Genomic DNA, 19,623 nt, shown 5'->3' with positions numbered 1-19,623 from the left:
CCCCCTACTGGGCTGCCTTGTTCAACCTTAATAAAAGAGGATGCACCTAGTCTTACTACAGCTTGATATGCCAAGACTAGTTGATATCCAAGATATCTTGGAGAACTGCTCTTTTCTAAAGAGAAATGGAGAGGAAGTAGATCTGGGGGAGTGAGAAATAGGGGCACTAGGAGGAGTGGGGGGAGGGGAAACTCTGATTAGAGTGTATTGTATAAGAAAAAAATCTATTTTCAATTTTTAAAAAGAACAAAAACAATCTTTTAAAAAAAATTAAAAGTATAGCAGTGCCTAACCTAAAATAAAATAAATTGAAACTCTTAAATATCAGGATCCTAGGGCAGAAAACTATAACAGCAAAACTGAAATTTTTAATGTAATAATTCAAAAGAAGATTTGAGCTGGAAGATGAAACACCAACTTGGAGATAGGTCAATTTCAATTACCATCAGTAGCACAAAAAATGAACAGTGTATTAGACACCTGGGAAACACCATTGGGAGTGCCAAAATGTACCTTATGGGGGTCACAGGAGTAGAGAGAGGGAAGGAAAAGGGGAATAAGAAATTTTAAAGAACTTTTAGAATATTTGTAGCTGTAAATAGTATTTTTTTAAGTCTCAAATCAAAAATCCAACTTTCTGCTATTGAAAAAAAAAAACTAGAAAATGACCTTTAAAAGTAAGCTTAAGGGGCTAGAGAGATGGCTCAGTGGTTAAAAGCACTGACTGCTCTTCCAAAGGTCCTGAGTTCAATTCTCAGCAACCACATGGTGGGTTCACAACCATCTGTAATGGAATCCAATGCCTTCTTCTGGTGTGTCTGAAGACAGCTACAGTATACTCATATAAACAAAACAAACCTTTTTTAAAAAAGCTTAAAGTGAGAAATGAAAATAATAGTCTGAAGTAAAAAATAAATGCATATGCCCCTTACAATCAGAGCATATCAATAAGAAAAGGAGAACAAAGAAAAACAAAAGTATATTCTTTTAAAAAATAATAATAATAAACCAACAAACCTTTAGCTATATGGACAAAAGGAAAGGTGAGATTGAGTTTAATTTGTCAAATTATGAATAAACATAACAATATTAAAGAAATAAAAGCACTGAATTGGCTATTAGGAACAATGACATGCCAGCAAGTGAGATAGCTGTTCTCCTTTGCCTCCTGTTGCTGTGATAAAATGCTGATCAATTTGATGACTAAGTAATCTTTTCAAATGGTACTGGGAAAACTAAAGAGTGAAACTAATAAATCCCTACCCCATACAAGTTCCACAAGTTAATTCAAAATGCACAAAGACCTCAGGTTAAGAGTTACCACTGTGAAACTCTTAGAAGAAACTCTAAGTATAATTCTTTGTAACCTAGGTTAGGTAATGATACATTGGATGCTACATCAAAAGCACAAAGAACGTTTCATGCATAAATTAATCAGCCAAGGAAAAAATACAACAGAGAAATATGATAAATATAGTTGCAAGAACCCTCATTACCAGCAACAAAAATATCTACCAAAACAGGAGCTAGAGGGATGGCTCAGCAGTTAAGAGCAGTCACTTGTGAAGACCCAGTTTTTCCCCAACTGGCCACATACAGCAGTGCAGCAATGTATACACATGGTGCAAATACAGTCAAGCAGGCACACACACACATCCATGCAAATAAAATAAATTAAACTTTTAAATTCTTTAATTACCAAATCAAATCCAATAACATTTTTAAAAGTTTATACATCATGACTAAGTAAGAGTTACTCTAACAACTCCTAAGAGCAAAGTTAGTCAGCTTATAAAAATTAACCATTAGAACATACTACATTATTAGGTAAAGAACAGACACATAATCACTAAAAATTGTGTACATAGGTTGTAATAGTGATAGTTTAAATATCTGTTCAGCTTACCTAATATTTTTCAAAATAAATCATTTTAGTTTCAAAAATAACTGCATTCTTGTATCAGCCTAAAATTCTGCCTAGGAGCAGAGGGATGACTGTTCCTAAGATCCTGATGGGTACTATATAAAAACAAATTGCTAAGATGAAGCTGAGCAGTAAATGGAGACCAGGTCCTGAGGACATTTAACTAAGTTATTAAAGAATGCTTACTTTAGACTATGGGTACCAGAGTTTCCTTGAAGGACTTTAACAGCAATGTATCTCAATAAAGCTTTGTTTCTACTATAATTACATCTGTTAGAATATTTTCTATAGCAAATTATAGGTGCTCACCCCTAACTCAGATTACTCAACCAATCAGGAAAGACTGCATCTGTCAGAATAACAGTTCCAAAGTTAGGAAGACTGTAGGCATGATAGGTGCTGGACTTCCTTCTGCCCTCCCCCTCTGCTATCTGCATCTATATCCTAAGACTGTTTCAGTTCGTGATCCCAAGATGGATCAGGCAACATAACTCCTGGTCACATGCCTCAGAAATTGGTTCTTTTTCCTCTAAAGGAACAAGAAACCTCTCTCTCCCTCCCTCTCATAGATGCAACTGCCTCCAGCTCTGAACTAAATAATAGCAAAGGGTACTGGATTGGTACAAGACAAATTACACTGGAAGGGTGATTTTTGAGGCCCACCTGCCTCTGGGCCATTCCAGCAGGAAAAGAGAAAAAGAAACCGGAAAGGAAAACAAGGCGTTAGACAAGGATAGTAACTGAGCAATCCAACTGAGGTGTATCTAAACATAAACAGTGCAGAACACATTGAATACATGTAAAAGCCTAGAGCATGGGCAACCTGAAACTCTGGAAAGACAGCCTTACTGTGAGGTCCATTCTGGGTCTTCACAATGAATATGCAGAATACAAAGGAAAAGAAGTTTGAAAGTCAAAAGATTTATATACATTGCATACATTAGTTTTATGATCAATAAAAGTAACAGGGACTCAAGTAACAGGGACTATAGATTGCTCAGCCTTTATTTATAGTTCCCATATCACTCAAGAATTATTGAACATAGTTTTGGATACTTAACCTTAATTCTAGTAGATTGAGAGATGGTTTCTTAAGTACTCACCTTTTCAGGGAGAGTTTTGTGTGCTCTTACTTAGCAAAATATTCTTTAATATATTTAAAGGACACATGGAAAAAAAGCTTTAAAGTGTTGCTCAGGAAAACAATAACACCATGTCACTCAGGATGTGTTCCAGTCTCAATTTCTGTTTCTTTGAAAACAATTCCCTGCCCCAAAGAAACTTAAGAGAGGAAAAAGTTTACTTGGCTTATAATTAAAGGATAGAGTCCATTACTGTGGGGAAGTCAAGGCAGGAACGTAAAGCGCCATGTCCATAGTCAAAAGCCGAGAGTGAATAAAAAGCATGACCCCTTGTGTTGCTGCTGATCTCAACCAGCTTGCCTGACTCTTATACAGTCCAAAGCTTGGCCCATAAAATGGTGCCACCCACATTCTTGGTAGGTATTCCTGCCACAATTAGCAATCAATACAACCCCCCACAGACATGCCGACAAAGCAATCTGATCTAGATAATTTCTCAGCTGAAAGTCTCTTTCAGGTGACGATAGGTTGTGTCAAGCTAATAGTTAAGACTATGGCTTCCTACATGGCATCCAAGACCCCCTGAATCTGAGAGAACCACCAGAATATAGCAGAAGGTTAAAGTCCTTTTGAAAAGTGTGATACTTGAGGGTAGTGTGTTTACTGCAATTCACAGAAAACCTGTGGGATAATATGATGCATACATGTATACTCCCAGAACTCAGGAGGCTAAAGCAGAAGGATCCTCCATTCCAGGGCAACTTGAGATACATAGTGAGATTCTATCCAAAAACAAACCAATCGAGTAAGTAATTAAACAGTACCTCTTAGGTCATAGGTCCATGGGTCTGGCCTCAGGACATAGTAAGGCTGTCTTTCCAGAGTTTCAGGTTGCCCATGCTCTAGGTTTTTACATTTTAAGTACTTGATGACTAAGGACGAGTCTTTTATCCTCGAGACAATACTAATGACCAACTCTCTATCTCTCAACTTTCCCTAGGTTCCTCAGAACTACCATCACCACTTTTAAAACTGCAGTCCCTACTTGAGTTGGAAATAATAAAAGATGATGAAAGTATAGAAGATGAAAGTGACTACTGAAGAACCCTGCAGGGTTTATTTGTTTGTTTGTTGTTTTTTTTTTTTTTTTTTACAAGACGCCTCACAGGAAATATACTCCAATGATGTCCTTGCCAATTCTCACTTTCTCCTAGTTCAGTAATAAAGGATGAAATCTGATCGCAAATTGGCTCTTCCCTCACTGTCTTAGTCAATGCTCTATTGTTATGAAGAGACACCATGACCACAGCAACTCTCATAAAGGAAAGCAGTTAATTGGGGCTTGCTTGCAATTTCAGAGGTTTTGTCCATTGTCATCATAGTGGGAAACATGGCAGCAGCGTGCAAGCAAACAAGGTATTAGAGAAGGAGCTGAGAGTTCTACATACAGAGCTACAAGCAACAGGAAGAGAGCCAGCAGGGACCTGCTTGGGCCTTTGAAACCTCAAAGCCCACCACCCAGTGACACACTTCCTTCAACAAGACCACACCTAATCCTTTCAAATAGTGCTACTCCCTAAGAATTTAAATATATGAGTCAATGGGGGTCATTCTTATTCAAACATCCATGCCCACTGTAGATTACCAGCTTTCTCTATCCCTAAGACTGGGGCCATCACAGGTAGTTAAGGTGACTGCTCATTTTTATCTCCGTTTGTGGAAAACATTATAAACAAAGGAACCCTTTCATCACAAAGAAGAAAATACCAGCTTTGGAAGAGGCATAGTGCTGCTGTAGTGAAAGCAAGACTCTAAGATAGCCTACACTACTGCTATCCTGCAGAGTGGTCCCCAGACCATAGAATAGAAAGGAGGGCTAGATGATAGTTTGTCACTAAAAGCGTTTAGCATAGCTCCTATCTAACTCATAGCAATTCATCAGCAGGCTTGTATCATTTATTAGCTCTCATTATTGTAACTGAAGACCCCAAAACTCGGGAGACCCTTACTCAAGTCTCGGGAAGTCACGACCACCCAAAAATCGCAAGACACCGTACCTGAATGCAATCAGCAGAGGTTTATTAGGGAGAGTTGGCAGGCCAAGGCCAATTCGTTTGCCCACCCAGGAGCTGAATTGACAAAAGACCAGCAAGCTGAGGGGCTTTTTAAAAAGGGAAAACCACAAACCAGGGGAGTGGAAAGGGGGGTGAGGGGTTGTCAAGGATACATAACATAAAAATAGAACATTCCAGGGGAGCCCAACCTAAATGATTTAGGGTCATGTGAAAAGCACTCTGCAGGAAGCAGGGATCCCAGATGCTCTACCTTGGGCAGTATCCTGTCTGAGCTTGAGCACTGAGCAGATCTTGGGTGGCAACTCTGCCCCCAATCTCCAAGAACCCAGAGGAAGCGGGGATCCCAAGCACTCTAACTCGGGCAGTATCTTAGGTAAGCAGACAGCAAGGCCCGCCCCAAACAGAGAGTAACTGGGACCCACGAGGACCCAGGAAGTCACTCCCGGCCTGGAACACTGGTTCCTTCCGGTCTGGGACAGAGTACTGAGCAGATCTTGGGTGGCACCTCTACCCCCAATCTCTAAGAACCCAGAGGAAGCAAGGATCCCAGGTGCTCTAATTCGGGCAGTATCCTGTCTGACCTTGAGCACTGAGCAGATTTTGGGCCCCAGCGCTTACTCCAGTAGTTACACCCACCCCACAAGTTCTGATACAACCAAGAAAATAGGAAAGACAGGCTCCAGTCAGGGACAGAGAAGGTAGCACTAAGGAGATCCAGATGGCAAAAGGCAAGCACAAGAACATAAGCATCAGAAACCCAGGGTACTTGGCATCATTAGAACCTAGTTCTCCCACACAAGGAAGTCCTAAATTTCCCATATCACTAGGAAAGCAAGATTCAGATTTAAAATCACTTCTAATGATGATGATAGAGGACTTCAAGAAGGACATAAATAACACTCTCAAAGAATTTGAGGAGAACACAGGTAAACAGGTAGAAGCCCTTAAAGAGGAAACATAAAAATTCCTTAAAGAATGACAAGAGAACACAACCAAACAGGTGAAGGAATTGAACAAAACCATCCAGGACATAAAAATGGAAGTAGAAACAATCAAGAAGTCACAAAGGGAGACTACCCTGGAGATAGAAAACCTAAGAAAGAAATCAGGTGTTATTGACACAAGCATCACCAACAGAATACAAGAGATAGAAGAGAGAATCTCAGGTGCAGAAAATATCATAGAAAATATTGACACAACTGTCAAAGAAAATGCAAAATGCAAAAAGTTAACACAAAACATCCAGGAAATTCAGGACACAATGAGAAGAACAAACCTAAGGATAATAGGTATAGATGAGTGAAGATTCCCAACTTAAAGGGCCAATAAATATCTTCAACAAAATTATAGAAGAAAACTTCCCTAATCTAAAGAATGAGATGCCCATAAACATACAAGAAGCCTATAGAACGACAAATAGACTAGACCAGAAAAGAAATACCTCCCATCACATAATAATCAAAACACCAAGTGCACAAAAGAAAGAATATTAAATGCAGTAAGGGAGAAAGGCCAAGTAACATATAAAGGCAGACCTATCAGAATTACACCAGACTTCTCACCAGATACTATAAAAGATAAAAGATGATGGACAGATGTCATACAGACCCTAAGAGAACACAAATGCCAGCCCAGGCTACTATACCCAGCAAAACTCTCAATTACCATAGATGGAGAAACCAAGATATTCCACGACAAAACCAAATTATACAATATCTTTCCACAAACCCAGCCCTACAAAGGATAATAGCAGGAAAGCTCCAATACAAGGAGGGAAATTATACCCTAGAAAGAGCAAGAAAGTAACCCTCTTCCAACAAATCCAAAAGAAGATAGCCACACAAAGATAACTTGACCTCTAATAACAAAAATAACAGGAGACAACAATCACTGTTCCTTGATGTCTCTTAACATCAATGGACTCAATTCCCAAATTAAAAGACATAGGCTAATGGACTGGATACATAAACGGGACCCAACATTTTACTACATACAGGAAACCCACCTCAGTACAAAGACAGACTCTACCTTAGAGTAAAAGGCTGGAAAACAATTTTTCAAGCAAACGGTCCTAAGAAACAAGCTGGAGTAGCCATTCTAAAATCTCCAGCCCGAGAACACAAAGGAGGGACTCATGGCTTCACCTGTATAGGTAGTTGAGGGTGGCCTTGCCAGGCATCAGTGGAAGTGGACAGCCTTGGTACCTTAAAGTTTGGATTCCCTAGTGTTGGGGAATTGCAAGAGCAGGGAGGTGGGAATAGGAGGATTGTGGGAGCACACCCTCATAGTAATTGGAGGAGGAAAGATGGGGTAAGGGGTTAGGCATCAGTGGAAGTAGAGGGCCTTGGTGCCTGAAAGTGTGGATCCCCAAGTGTTGGGAAATTTCAAGAGCAGGGAGGTGGGAATGAGAGGATGATGGGAGCACACCCTCATAGTAATTGGAGGGGGGTAAGGGGTTAGGTATCAGTGGAAGTGGAGGGACTTGGTGCCTGAAAGATTGGATTCCCTAGTGTTGAGGAATTTGAGAACAGGGAGGTGAAAATGGGAGGATGGTGGGAGCACACCTTCATAGAAACGCCCAGAATTATATGGATTAGACATGATAGAGGCAGGCAGCCAGAAGACTAGATTCCAGAATTCAAATAAACAATTATCTTGATACTAAAATTTTTTTGAGAATTATATATTGCAGAATACATAGCCTTGGTGTATCTACTCATCAGGCAAGCTGAGCACACCTGCTCGAACCTCTGATGTCCTGGAATTCCAGCTGGATGCAGTGAAGACACAGTGTCAGAGGCTTATCAATTTATTCTTCCCCCGACCCCTCTTCTAATATCTCAACACCCATAATCAGCTTGAAGAAGTTAATGAAGAGTCAGCGCCCCTATTCCCTGGGCTTGGGGACTGAGGTGGTTAATATTGGGCTGTCTTTCTAGGGAATAGTGGTTTTGGTGGAACAGGGGGGATTAGCTAGGATTTATTGCATAGCCATAACTTACTGGTAGAAATATGTATAATTGTTATTAAGATGAAGTTATAATTTCTTAAATGGTACAAAATTTACTTTGATTTCAAATTTAAGGTTTTTATTGGTACGAGCTTCTTATAAATATAAAAGTGAAATGAATATTGTTACTATCATAGGCATTGCACCTGTATAACACATTTAGGAATACAAGGCTTAGACCCAGTCCTTCTTTAACATTTTTAACTTATTTGAGATGGTTAGACTGTGAGTTATAACTTATTTGAGATGGTTAGACTGTGAGTTATAACTTATTTGAGATGGTTAGACTGTGAGTTATAACTTATTTGAGATGGTTAGACTGTGAGTTATAACTTATTTGAGATGGTTAGACTGTGAGTTAAGGACCTATAGCAAATTCATGGCTTTGAGTTGATTGTTAGGGAGTTTTCTATATTTTCTTTAGAAATAGCTAAGAGGAGTTAACAGACAACAGTCCAGATTACCTTACATGGATAGTTGGTTTTCAAAACATCAGAAATCCACAGAATTGACGTTACAAACATTTCTATATTAATGTTCATTTTGATTAGAGACCTGTCTGCTCCTGACAGCTTCCTGTCTTGGATTCCAAGAAGAAATTGAGCATCTTTGGAATTATTCCAGTTGTGGTGAGACAGCCACAAGGCAAGAATTGCCTCTTTCCATCTACAGACAAAATACTGTCCAGAAAAGGACACACTTGCAGAATAGTCGACTGATTATATCTGCCTAGACAGAGTAATCAGCCCTTAATAATTCTGTATCACTAGGTCTGTCAGATGATCCTGGGCCAGAAGGCTGAAGATCAGATGCTCCAACATTCTGTAGTATAGGGACTGTCCAGGTGTTCATAGGTCTCTACAAATTGGCTATGTTTTAGAAGCTATGCTTTGTGCTTCCCATAATCTCAGTTAACTCAGTCATTCTGGATTTCTGACAGGGTTGAAAACTTATAGTCTCATAGCCAATCCTTGCTATTTACTTTGAAAGAAAACATTTGAGAGGATGGTTTTCAGCTGACATTCATTCTAAAGCCAAGAAAAAAAAAAGGCCAGGTTCAGAACTAAGTCTTTTATTTAGGAGAGATGACAGAGGTTCTGCTTAGTCAACAAAATGATGGACTGGGTATTATTAGGTCTACCTTGCACCTTACTGACATAAATTAGTATAGTTATGCTCTAACTGTATTTTGAGAGAAAAGTTTTATTTTAACAGGAAGGGTGATATGTAGGAGGAGCTAAGGTGGGAGGAGTACAGAGAGGAGGAGAAGAAGGAGAGGAGGAGCTAGGTGATGAGAGAGAAAGGGAGAGGGGGGCCAGAGATGGAGGCAGATGTTCACATGTCTCCGCCAGTCAAAGATAGTTGATATATCTAGATTGGGTATTAGGTTACACTTCTGATTGATATTGAGCATTACCAAACTTATAAAGCCTTTGACATTAAAAAAAATTGTATAAAAGCAAAAAGGAGAAGGGGGTATGGGATAGGGGTTTTCTAGGGAGGGGAAATGGGGAAAGAGGATGGCATCTGAAATGTAAATAAAATATCCAATAAAAAAAAGAATTAGTATTTGAAAATAAAAATGTTCACAACTGGATTGCTAAAGGGAAAAAAGAAAATAGAAAAGCACTCTGCACACCCATTCCTCTCAAAAATGTGGTCTTGTCAGCCAGGCGGTGGTGGCGCACGCCTTTAATCCCAGCACTTGGGAGGCAGAGGCAGGCGGATTTCTGAGTTCAAGGCCAGCTTGGTCTACAGCTTGAGTTCCAGGACAGCCAGGGCTACACAGAGAAACCCTGTCTCAAAAAACCAAAAAAAAAAAAAAAAAAAAAAAAAAAAAAAAAAAAAAGTGGTCTTGTCATGTCACTTGCTCAACTATTTCTCAGTTGTTCTCCTGTCACTTGCTCAACTATTTCTCAGTTGTTCTCCTGTCACTTGCCCAACTATTTCTCAGTTGTTGCTTACTTGCCCAACTATTTCTCAGCCCCACCTAGATGACTTACATTCCTCTCTTCCAGTTTCTGAAACTGGCCAGTCCACATTTTTTAGCTTGCTTCAGAGAAAATTTTCTATGTCCTTTAAAGAAAAACTTAAAGAAAAATCTGTATATATTTTATAAAATAATTTTTTATAAATTTTCACTCTACATAACCATGGAGATTCAGGAAGCTAGAAGGAATAGTTTTCCTATTTCCCAATACTGGTGACCAGAGCCCATCTCTGAAAGCTAAAAGTGAGATAACTTTTAATATATTTTTTCCTTAAGCCATAAAAAGTTTCTGAAAGCTCTCTGTAAGACGTTGTGATGTGTTTGTGTCCCTCAGTAAAAAGAAAACAGATGCTGACATTTTAGTGCCCAGTAACTCAAAATATGACTTTATTTAGAAATAAAGTCTGGGTCCAGCAAGATGACTCAGCAAATCAAGGTGCCTTATGCCAAGTTTGGCTAGCTGAGTTTGATCCTTGGGACCCACAGGGCAGAATGAGAGAACTCCTACAGGTTGTCCCCTGACCTCTCCATGTGTACAGTAGCATGCACATTAATATACAAACAATAAATGAATAATTTTTGTTTTGTTTTTGAGACAAAGTCTCACTGTGTAGTCCTAGCTGGCCTGGAACTTAGTATACAGAACAGGCTGGCCTTATATTCACAGTGATCCACCTGCTTGCACTCTCCGAGCACTGGGATTAGAGGTGTGTGCCTCCATGCCCAACAAATAATTTTAGTAGAAATACAGTCTTTATGGAGGGAATGAAGTAAAATTGCTGTAAGGGTGGGGCCTAGTTCGGTGCAGCTGATTCTCTTATAAAAGAGGATTTGGACAAAGTCAGGCAAGCAGAGAAGGGAAGTGGTAGATGAGAAGAGAGAGGACCTGTGGAAAGGGAAGGGCAGGAGCGAGGCATCTATTAGTCAAATGCCAAGATCAGCAGAAAACCATCAGAGTTGTAGAAAGAATTCTTCTTGCAGAGTGTCCAACTTTTGAAAATTGCAACATGGCATTGCCGTCTACAAGTACATAGGGCCACATGCATCCCATACATATCCTGGGATGCATGTGGCCTTCAGGACACACTGACAACAGTTCCCAGAAGGAGTCTGACTCTGATAACATCTTGATCTAGAACAGTGAGACAGTATATTCCCACTGTTGTTAGTCACTCAGTCTGTGGCCTTTTGTGGAAGATAGTCACATATCTTTCCACTGTAAGCTGCATTGTGTTTGCTCCAGAATTTGACCAGGTGTTTATAAATGGAGAGTACCCTCTCACCTGGACAAGTCTCAGTGGGAAAGTGATATTTGAACGTCTCTACTCTCCAAAGTCGGATGAGAGGAGAATCTGTGAAGTTTGTGGGTGCTGCGGGAGAACGTCATTTCCCACTGTTAGGCTTTGAGACGGAGGTGAGGTTTGCTGGCCAGCTCTAGAACAGTCATGACAAGATTCATGGATTTTAAGGCGTTGATGTCCAGTCATTCAGGGAGGCTTGTGGACCAGCTTGAAATTCAGAGTTTACAAGAGGCAAATGAATTCCCTCCTACCTTCAGGCCCCACTATGGAGCACTGGTGAGAGATGAACCCAGAAGTCTTGAGCTTCCTGAGAATCACTGCAGCATGAGGAACAAAGCATGCCAAAGCATTTTATCAAAATGCTGCAGTGGCGGGTCAGTACCAAGGTGTGACAAGTTGCTAAAAATGCCACTAGTGCCACTGACAACTGTTTAGATTGAGGGGGCTCTTTAATATTCAGCCCCTAGAAGCCTCCAGAGTCCTGTCTAGATTAGATATATATTCTACAGAAAGAAGACCATACTCTGAGTTCATATGCAAGTACATATGTGTATGTGCTCTTGTGCACATATACATATATATATGCACATGGATGTGCAGGCCAAAGGACAGTATCAGATGACATTCCTAAGATGCTATCCATCTTGGTTTTTGATACAGGATCTCTTACTGGCCTGGACCTGCCCAAACATGCTAAGCTCACTGGCTGGTGAGCCCAGGGATCTGTCTGTCTCTCCCTTCACACAGCTGAGATTACAAGCACATGCCATCATGCACAATTCTTTTTTAGCATGGGTTCTGAGATTTGAACTCAGATCCTCAAACTTGCAAAGCACCTCACCAACTCAGCTCTCTCTCTCCAATCCCACAGGAGCTCATTTATCATCCTTTAACCCTTTAAAAAAAACAACAATGATTGCTTTTAAAATATTCATATTTTCATTTAATATAAATATTTAATATTTTATAACAACATATTTAATATTTTAAACTATTGTGAATACTACATATGTAAGTTATGTGTCTGGAGTTTGCCTTGTTATTTCTTGGTTTTACTGTGATACTATCTCCAGGCTCTCTTACACAACTTCTCCAAAGACACTATCACATAGTCAGCAAATTCTCTATCCCTGAAAATGCCCAGCAGAAACGTGAGCATCCTTGAAGGAAGTTGTAGTTTAGACATGAATTGTTTCTATGGATTCATGTGTTGAAGACTTGATTGGTCAACCATCTTCTCTTTTCTCTATGCTTCCTGGACACCAGGAAATGAACAGTCTTTCCTATACATTTTCACTGCCATGGTGTTCAGCCTCACCTCAAATCCAAACCAGTAGCATTTGCTGGCATTGATTTGAATATCTCCACCTCTCCCGAGGCTTCTCTCACCTCAAAGTTTCTGTCCCTTCAGGACAGTTGGCACTATTTCCAGGAAGTCAATAAAAAAGAGAAAATCCCAACCAGATATTAGCTGGTTACTGAAACCCATATGACCTAAGGCCTAGTTCTTACACTTCTTATTACTTCCCTCAGTACGAGTGATTGATGTCATTCATCTTTCTTAAAGGATGTTATGTTATTTTATGGAGATAGGCACATTATAGGAAACCTTCCCTTTAAAAAAAATCACAAGAATATCAAAAAGAGAAATGTGTTTAATTTCAAAAAATTAAATTCAATCAATCCTGCCAGACATCAAAGCAAAATATAGAATAGTGAAAATATCATAGAAGTCACTCCTACATAGGCAAGCAGGCCAGTGATATAGAAGAAAAAAATTCACGCAGAAATCGAGCTTGTAACTAAGGTGGCATTTCAGTGCACTGAAGTAAAAATGAGTTGACAAAATTTCTAAGATAACCAAGTAGATTTTTGGAAAAGTATAAAATTATACTCATGGCTTATGCTATTTCAAGAATGACCTCATACAAGAAAATCAAGATGTAAAAATGAAAATTGTTCCTACAGATATAGCTCAAAGAAAAGAGCACTTCTCCCAACATGTGTGAAGCCCTTGGTTCCATTAACAGCACCACAATTAAAAAGAAGTAAATTCACAGAAGTACTGAAAAAAAAAAAACTAAAATAAAATTCCGTTTAACCATGGGTTTAATGAGACAACTGAAGGAGACCAAGGAGATAAAAATTGGAAAGGAAGAAGGCTATTTGAATTGAAGAATTGCTATTTGAAGATTATATGATAATTTACATAAGCAACCCCAAAAATTCGACCAGAGAACTCCTTCAGGTGATAAACAACTTCAGCAAATTGGCTGGATACATGATTAACTAAAAACATCAGTACCCCTCCTATATACAAATGACAAACATATTAAGAAGAAATCAAGGAAACAACAACCTTAACAATAGCCAAAAATAATTTAAAATATCTTGGGGTAACTCTAACCAAGCAAGTGAAAAAATTGTATGATTAAAAACTTCAAATTTTTTAAGAAAGAAATTAAAGATCTCAGAAGATGGAAAAATCTCCCATGCTCATGGATTGGTAGGACCAACAAAGTAAAAGGCCATCCTACCAAAAGCAACCTGCAAATTCAACACTATCCAGATTCCCCTCAACCAAAGAATGGATACAGGAAATGTAGCTCATTTACACAATGGAATACTGCTCAGCTATTAAAAACAAGGACATCATGGATTTTGCAGGCAAATGGATGGAACTAGAAAATATCCTGAGTGAGGTAACTCAAGCCCAAAAGGACATGCACGGTATGTACTCACTTATAAGTAAATATTAGCGATAAAATATAGTCTATCCACACTACATTCCACAGATTCAAAGAAGCTAAACAAGAAGGAAAGTCCAAGTGAGGATGCTCTAATCTCACTTAGAAGGGGGAATAAAATAGTCATAAGAGGCAGATGGAGGGAAGTAACTAGGAGGGATGTAGGATACAGAGGGGAATAGGGAGGTCAGAGTGTCCCCCACCTATACACACACACACACACACACACACACACACACACACACACACACACTGTCAGGCCTCCTCATTCCGTGGGGCCTCAAGTATATCAAGGGTTAAGTACATTTTCTCTCACTGAGGCCAGACCAGGCAATCCTCTGCTGTATATGTGTCAGGGACCTCAGACAAGCTAGTGAATGCTGCCTGGTCAGTGGTTCAGTGTCTGAGAGATCTCAGGGATCCAGGTTTGGTCAGACTGCTGATCTTCCTATGGGGTCACTCTCTTCCCCAACTTCTTCCAGCCTTTCCCTAATTCAACCACAGGGGTCAGTTGATTCAGTCCATTGGTTGGGTGTAAGTATCTGCTTCTGTCTCAGTCAGCTGCTTGTTGGGCCCCTCAGAGGGCAGCCAGGCTAGGCTCCTGTCTGGAGGTATATCATAAGCATCAGTAATAGTGTCAGGCCTTGAAGCCACCCCTTGAGATGGGTCCCAATTTGAGCCAGTCACTGGACCTCCTTTCCCTCAGTCTCTTCTCCATTTTTGTCCCTGCAGTTATTTTAGACAGGAACAATTCTGGGTCGATGTTTTTGACTGTGGGATGACAACCCCAACCCTTCACTTGATGCCCTATTTTTCTACTAGAGGTGAACTGTACAAGTTCCCTCTCCCCACTGCAGGGCACTTCATCTAAGGTCTCTCCCTTGAGTCTTGAGATTCTCTCGCTTTCCAGGTCTCTAGTACATTCTAGAGGGTCCCCCTACCTCTCATCTCCCAAGGTTGCCTGTATCCATTCATTCTTCTGGCTCTCAGCTTCACTCTTATTCCCCTGCCCCAATACCTGATCGTGTTCCCCTTTTCCCCTGCCCTTCTCCCATCCAGTTTCTTTCTCCCTCTTCCCTCTGCTTTGGATTAAGATTTTTTTTTTAACAAGTCAAAATACAATTCCTGGGGCCAGGGAGATGAATCCGTGAGCTAAATGCCTGCTGAGAAAGCATGAGGACCTGTGTTCAATCCCCAGTCCCTACGTGAAGAAACGGTGGATAAGGCAACATGTTCCTGTGACACCAAGGCTGGATGCCCAGAGCTCACTGACCAGCCAATCTAGTGGGATCTGTAAGCCTCCAATTCAATGTGGGAACCCAAAAACAATTCTCTAAAATCTCTAAAAATAAAGCAAAGAAGCAGGAGGAGCCATCCACTCCTGGGGATCTGTGAACAGTTAATTAATGTTTGCTGAGAGAAGGAGAGACATTTTCTTTGTCAGGATAGCCATATGTAAGCTACCTTTGCACTTGTAAGTAAATCCTCAAAAGGTTTCCACAAGTGATCCTTATTAAACATATTTTTCACTAAAAATAAATAAGAGAAACATGAAAAAAGAAGGGGGGCCGGTTGGTAAAGGAAGGGGATCAACAGGAGTGAAATGAATACAGAAATAATGGGTGACTGTGATCAAAATACAGTGTATAAATGTATACATGTCAGAGTGTGATCATCATTACATATAGCTAATATATGCTAAATGTAACTTTTTGAAAAATGAAAAATAAGGCAGAGTATATAGTATATAATTGTATAAAACATCAGAGTAAACTTCATCATTATATACAACTACTATATGCTAAAAGAAATTTTTTGAAAAATGAAAAAATAGGGCAGAAAAAACATCTGTCATAGACCTCTGACCTATAGAGACAGACAGACAGACAGACAGACAGACAGACAGACAGACACACACACACACACACACACACACCATGGATACACATATACAATAAAACAATACCAAATGTGAAGAAATTATCCCACAGATAAGATCTAATAAAAATCTGGCTTTAAAAACTTGGGGGCAAATCTGATAGAAAAGAGTATTGGCAAGGTTTGACTGCATTAGAATTTTTCGTCCTTTTTGCTTTCAATGCCCCTGTGTGTGCCTGCCCAAAACATGTTCTGTGCTTTCTTCCCTCCTTAGCTTTGTCTCTTTCAATAGCCTCTGCCTATAATGTTCTTTCAATTGGTCAACTTGCAAAGTTCCAGCCATCCTCTCATCTCAATGTGCTCAATCAGGAAGAGTCTATTATCTTTCACATGCCAATTGGAAATTTTAAAAAGCCAATATGTCACATCTGATTCCAAAGACCTCACTGCTCCATTACCACAGTGCTCATACATGATCCTTATTTTCCAGGTGAGATAAAAAATAAACGGGAGGGACTACAGAGATGGCTCCATTGTTAAGAGCCATCTGCTCTTGCAGATGACCCAGGTTCTATTCTCAGCAACCACATGGTAGTTCACAACCGTCTGTGATAGCAGCCACTTCACATATAAAGCAGACAAGCATACATAGAGATAAAATATTCATGCATATAATACAAAAGTGAATCTTTAAATCAATGGATAGGAGTTGGGTATAACTTTCATTTTACCCATTGGTTCCATCTTTCACATTACAGTTCAATGATTTCAAATATCTAAGCGCTCCAGTGCCAAACATTTCTCTCTGTGTTCTCCAGGGATCACTTTTATCTTTGCTGTGAAACTGAGTCAACCTATCCTCTATTTCAGCTCAGTAACATCCAGCCCTGAACATCCAGGTCATTCTTTTGTCTCCTAGAGCACCCAGCACAACCTCTTCTCTCCATTCAGGCACCTTAAAGCCCTTGACAAATTGAACTGCATTTAATTGGTTCAGTGACTAAAACAGGAAGCAAATGTGGGTGTGGAAGCTCTCACAGCTGCTGACCCAGGCCTCGCCCAGGAAAGAAGTGGAGAGGACTTTGGATCATTCTAAATTAATCGCCCAACTGCACAGGGTGAAGTCAATTTCTCAGGAAGTAAGTTTTCTACAGCAAAGAGTTGGGAAGAGGAGCAAGAGAGACTTACTTGGCAACCGGGCACAGTAAGGTGAGTGAGTGTACATGATCAATTGTTTGTATGGATTGCTGAAGAATGGAGATAAGGGGGTTGTGTCAAATGAGAAGTGGGGAATGTACATGGATGGAAGGTGCTGGAAAGGTGTATTGGATGAGAAACGTTGAAGGGTGTATTGTGCTCATTTTCTTGTGTCTGTTCCAAAAACAGAATGGAAGAAGAAGAGAAACTTTTAAAGGCACACCAACTCACTGGGTAAGGGTTAATGCTGGGACCCACAGGGTGGAAGGATAAAATCAACTCCCACCAGCTATCCTGTGACCTCCAAGTGTGTGACATGGAACACACACAGATACACACATACACATGCAAATAATAAATAAAATGACCCTAGAAAATTGAGCAGGACAATACACACACACACACACACACACACACACGCACACACTACACTGACAATAGACTTCCCTTGAGCACAATGACCTCCATTTTTCTAATATGGACATGACACTGGAGAAGTCAACACTATTCTCACACTCGCTTTCCTTTTCCAAAGTCTACGAGAATTGAACTCGATGTTCCCCAGGAGTCTTTCCACTTGTGGAACTCTGGGATCAGATAATTCCAATGTATGCAAAGCAGTAGGAGACTTGCAAAGAGGCAAAAGGCATAGCCTGTTTTCCGATAGTGCCTAACCTCTCTGGGCTTTACTTTTTTCATCCATGGGACAGGTTAAAATTGTAAGATAGGCATTTGTAAAGGGTTGGTTGCTTGGCATACTCAACAAGCCGTGTAATGGAAGTTTAACATTGTCTCTAAGATGGGGTTAACAAGTATACAGGGTTAAATTGCTCAGGTAAAAATTATTCTTGGTTATTTTAAAGTGTTTGATGTCCTATGTGTGTGCGTATGTATGCATGTGCTCAAGTGTATGTCTGTGCACATGTATATGAAAACCACAGGTCTATATTGTCTCCCTTACTCTCCAGAGATTCCATCTCTCCGGCCCCACAGGTGCACTTGATAATAAAGACAATAAGGACAATAAAGATAATAGCAATAGACATGTTTTTATTATTATTAATCATTGTTATTATATTTTATTTACTTATTGTGTATGGCCACACAAGTGCCACTAAATGTTCTTGGAGATTAGAGAACAAGTTTTGGGAGTCAGTTCTCTCTTTCCACCATGTGAGTCTCAGGGTCCAAACTCAGCTCACCAGGCAGAAGTGACTTGACCTGCTGAGTCGTCTCACTGACCCTACACTTGGCTTTTTACAAAAGGTGCTGGGAAATCCAAACTCATATCCTAATGTTTGTTGAGCAAGTGGCTACTGACTGAGCTTTCTCCCCAGTCTCTTGAAGTCGTCTTAAAATGTAAACACAAGTATATAAATGATGAGTGATTTGGTTGTATTTATTTATCTTTTTTTTTTTGTCAGCATGAATACAGTTACTTCACCGGGCCCCAGGGCCAATCCTGTTTATGTGGTGGCACCCCACAACAGTTATCCTGTGGCCCCAGGAACCATGCCTCAGGTGCCTTTTTATCCTGGCCATCAGCCTCAAGTTCACGTGATTTCTGGTAATCTGCCTGGTTTGGTGCCAGCTGTGACTGAACTGCCTGCCCAGAGAGTCTTGAAAAAGGGAGAGGTCCTAGGGGTAAGTAAGAGGAGTTTACAGTGTGAGCCACATGCTACGGAGAGAGGAAAGCAGAGGCTTGAGGCAGACTAATAGAACTTCCAAATAAGGGGCCGGGGAACAGGATAGTTCAGGTAGTAAAGTGTTTAGTGCAGTGTCAGCAAGCTGAGTGTCATCTGCAGAACCCACCTTACATAAGCTGTAGAAATGCACACTCGTAATCCCAGAACCAGGAAGTCAAAGACAGGTAGATGTCTGCAGCATTCTGCTCAGTCAGCCTAGCTTATTTGGTGAGTTCCAGGCCAGTGGGAGACCCTGACTCAAAAAAAAAAAAAAAAAAAAAAGTAAAGAACTCCTGGGGAATAATAACCAAGGTAGATGTCGGTCTCATCCTACATGTACACACACACACACACACACACATACACACACACAGGATACACAGTGCCTAAGGAACCACACCCCAAACCTGTGCATGAACATGCACATATATATAAATATGTACTCATGCACATACATACATACATACATACATACATACATATATATGTATGTACGTACATACATACATACATACATACATACAAAAAGAAAGAAAAGAAACTTCAAATAAAGCAGGTGGGGCTGGCTTAGCCAAACCCAGATCTGTTGGAAATCTCTTTAGCTCAAGGAGCCTCAGTATATGGCCTTGTAGTTTCTGATTTGGACATTTAGAAACAAAGAATAATTTTTAAAAGGGGGGGGCCAAAAAGCAGTGTTCTTGAATGCAGAACCTTTTGCCTCTAAGTATTTACTT

The 19,623-nt window shown here is 40.1% G+C and overlaps 2 protein-coding genes across 5 annotated transcripts in view; both read left to right on the top strand.

Moving 5' to 3' along the window:
* LOC143435344 (uncharacterized) overlaps positions 1-4,249 on the top strand; it is a 34,921-nt gene extending 30,672 nt beyond the window's left edge. Inside the window, exon 7 of the mRNA XM_076917399.1 lies at positions 4,007-4,249. Coding sequence (XP_076773514.1) covers positions 4,007-4,107 — 101 coding nt within the window. The 3' untranslated portion in view covers positions 4,108-4,249. The remainder of the gene's footprint in view (positions 1-4,006) is intronic.
* A 12,804-nt stretch (positions 4,250-17,053) lies between these two features.
* Positions 17,054-19,623, top strand: part of Ms4a8 (membrane spanning 4-domains A8) — a 29,484-nt gene continuing 26,914 nt past the window's right edge. Inside the window, exons 1-3 of one of the 4 annotated variants that reach the window (XM_076917383.1) lie at positions 17,068-17,216; positions 17,394-17,438; positions 18,629-18,848. In XM_076917383.1, coding sequence (XP_076773498.1) covers positions 17,395-17,438; positions 18,629-18,848 — 264 coding nt within the window. In that variant the 5' untranslated portion in view covers positions 17,068-17,216; position 17,394. Of the gene's footprint in view, positions 17,217-17,393; positions 17,439-18,628; positions 18,849-19,623 lie in introns of those variants that run through there. The other 3 variants (XM_034515409.2, XM_076917385.1, XM_076917393.1) reach the window with 3 other exon arrangements.

The sequence above is a fragment of the Arvicanthis niloticus genome, chromosome 1 (assembly GCF_011762505.2).
Source record: "Arvicanthis niloticus isolate mArvNil1 chromosome 1, mArvNil1.pat.X, whole genome shotgun sequence".
In the NCBI taxonomy this organism is placed as follows: Eukaryota; Metazoa; Chordata; class Mammalia; order Rodentia; family Muridae; genus Arvicanthis; species Arvicanthis niloticus.
Note: the sequence above shows the minus strand (reverse complement) of the source record. Positions and strands in the feature narration are given on the sequence as shown.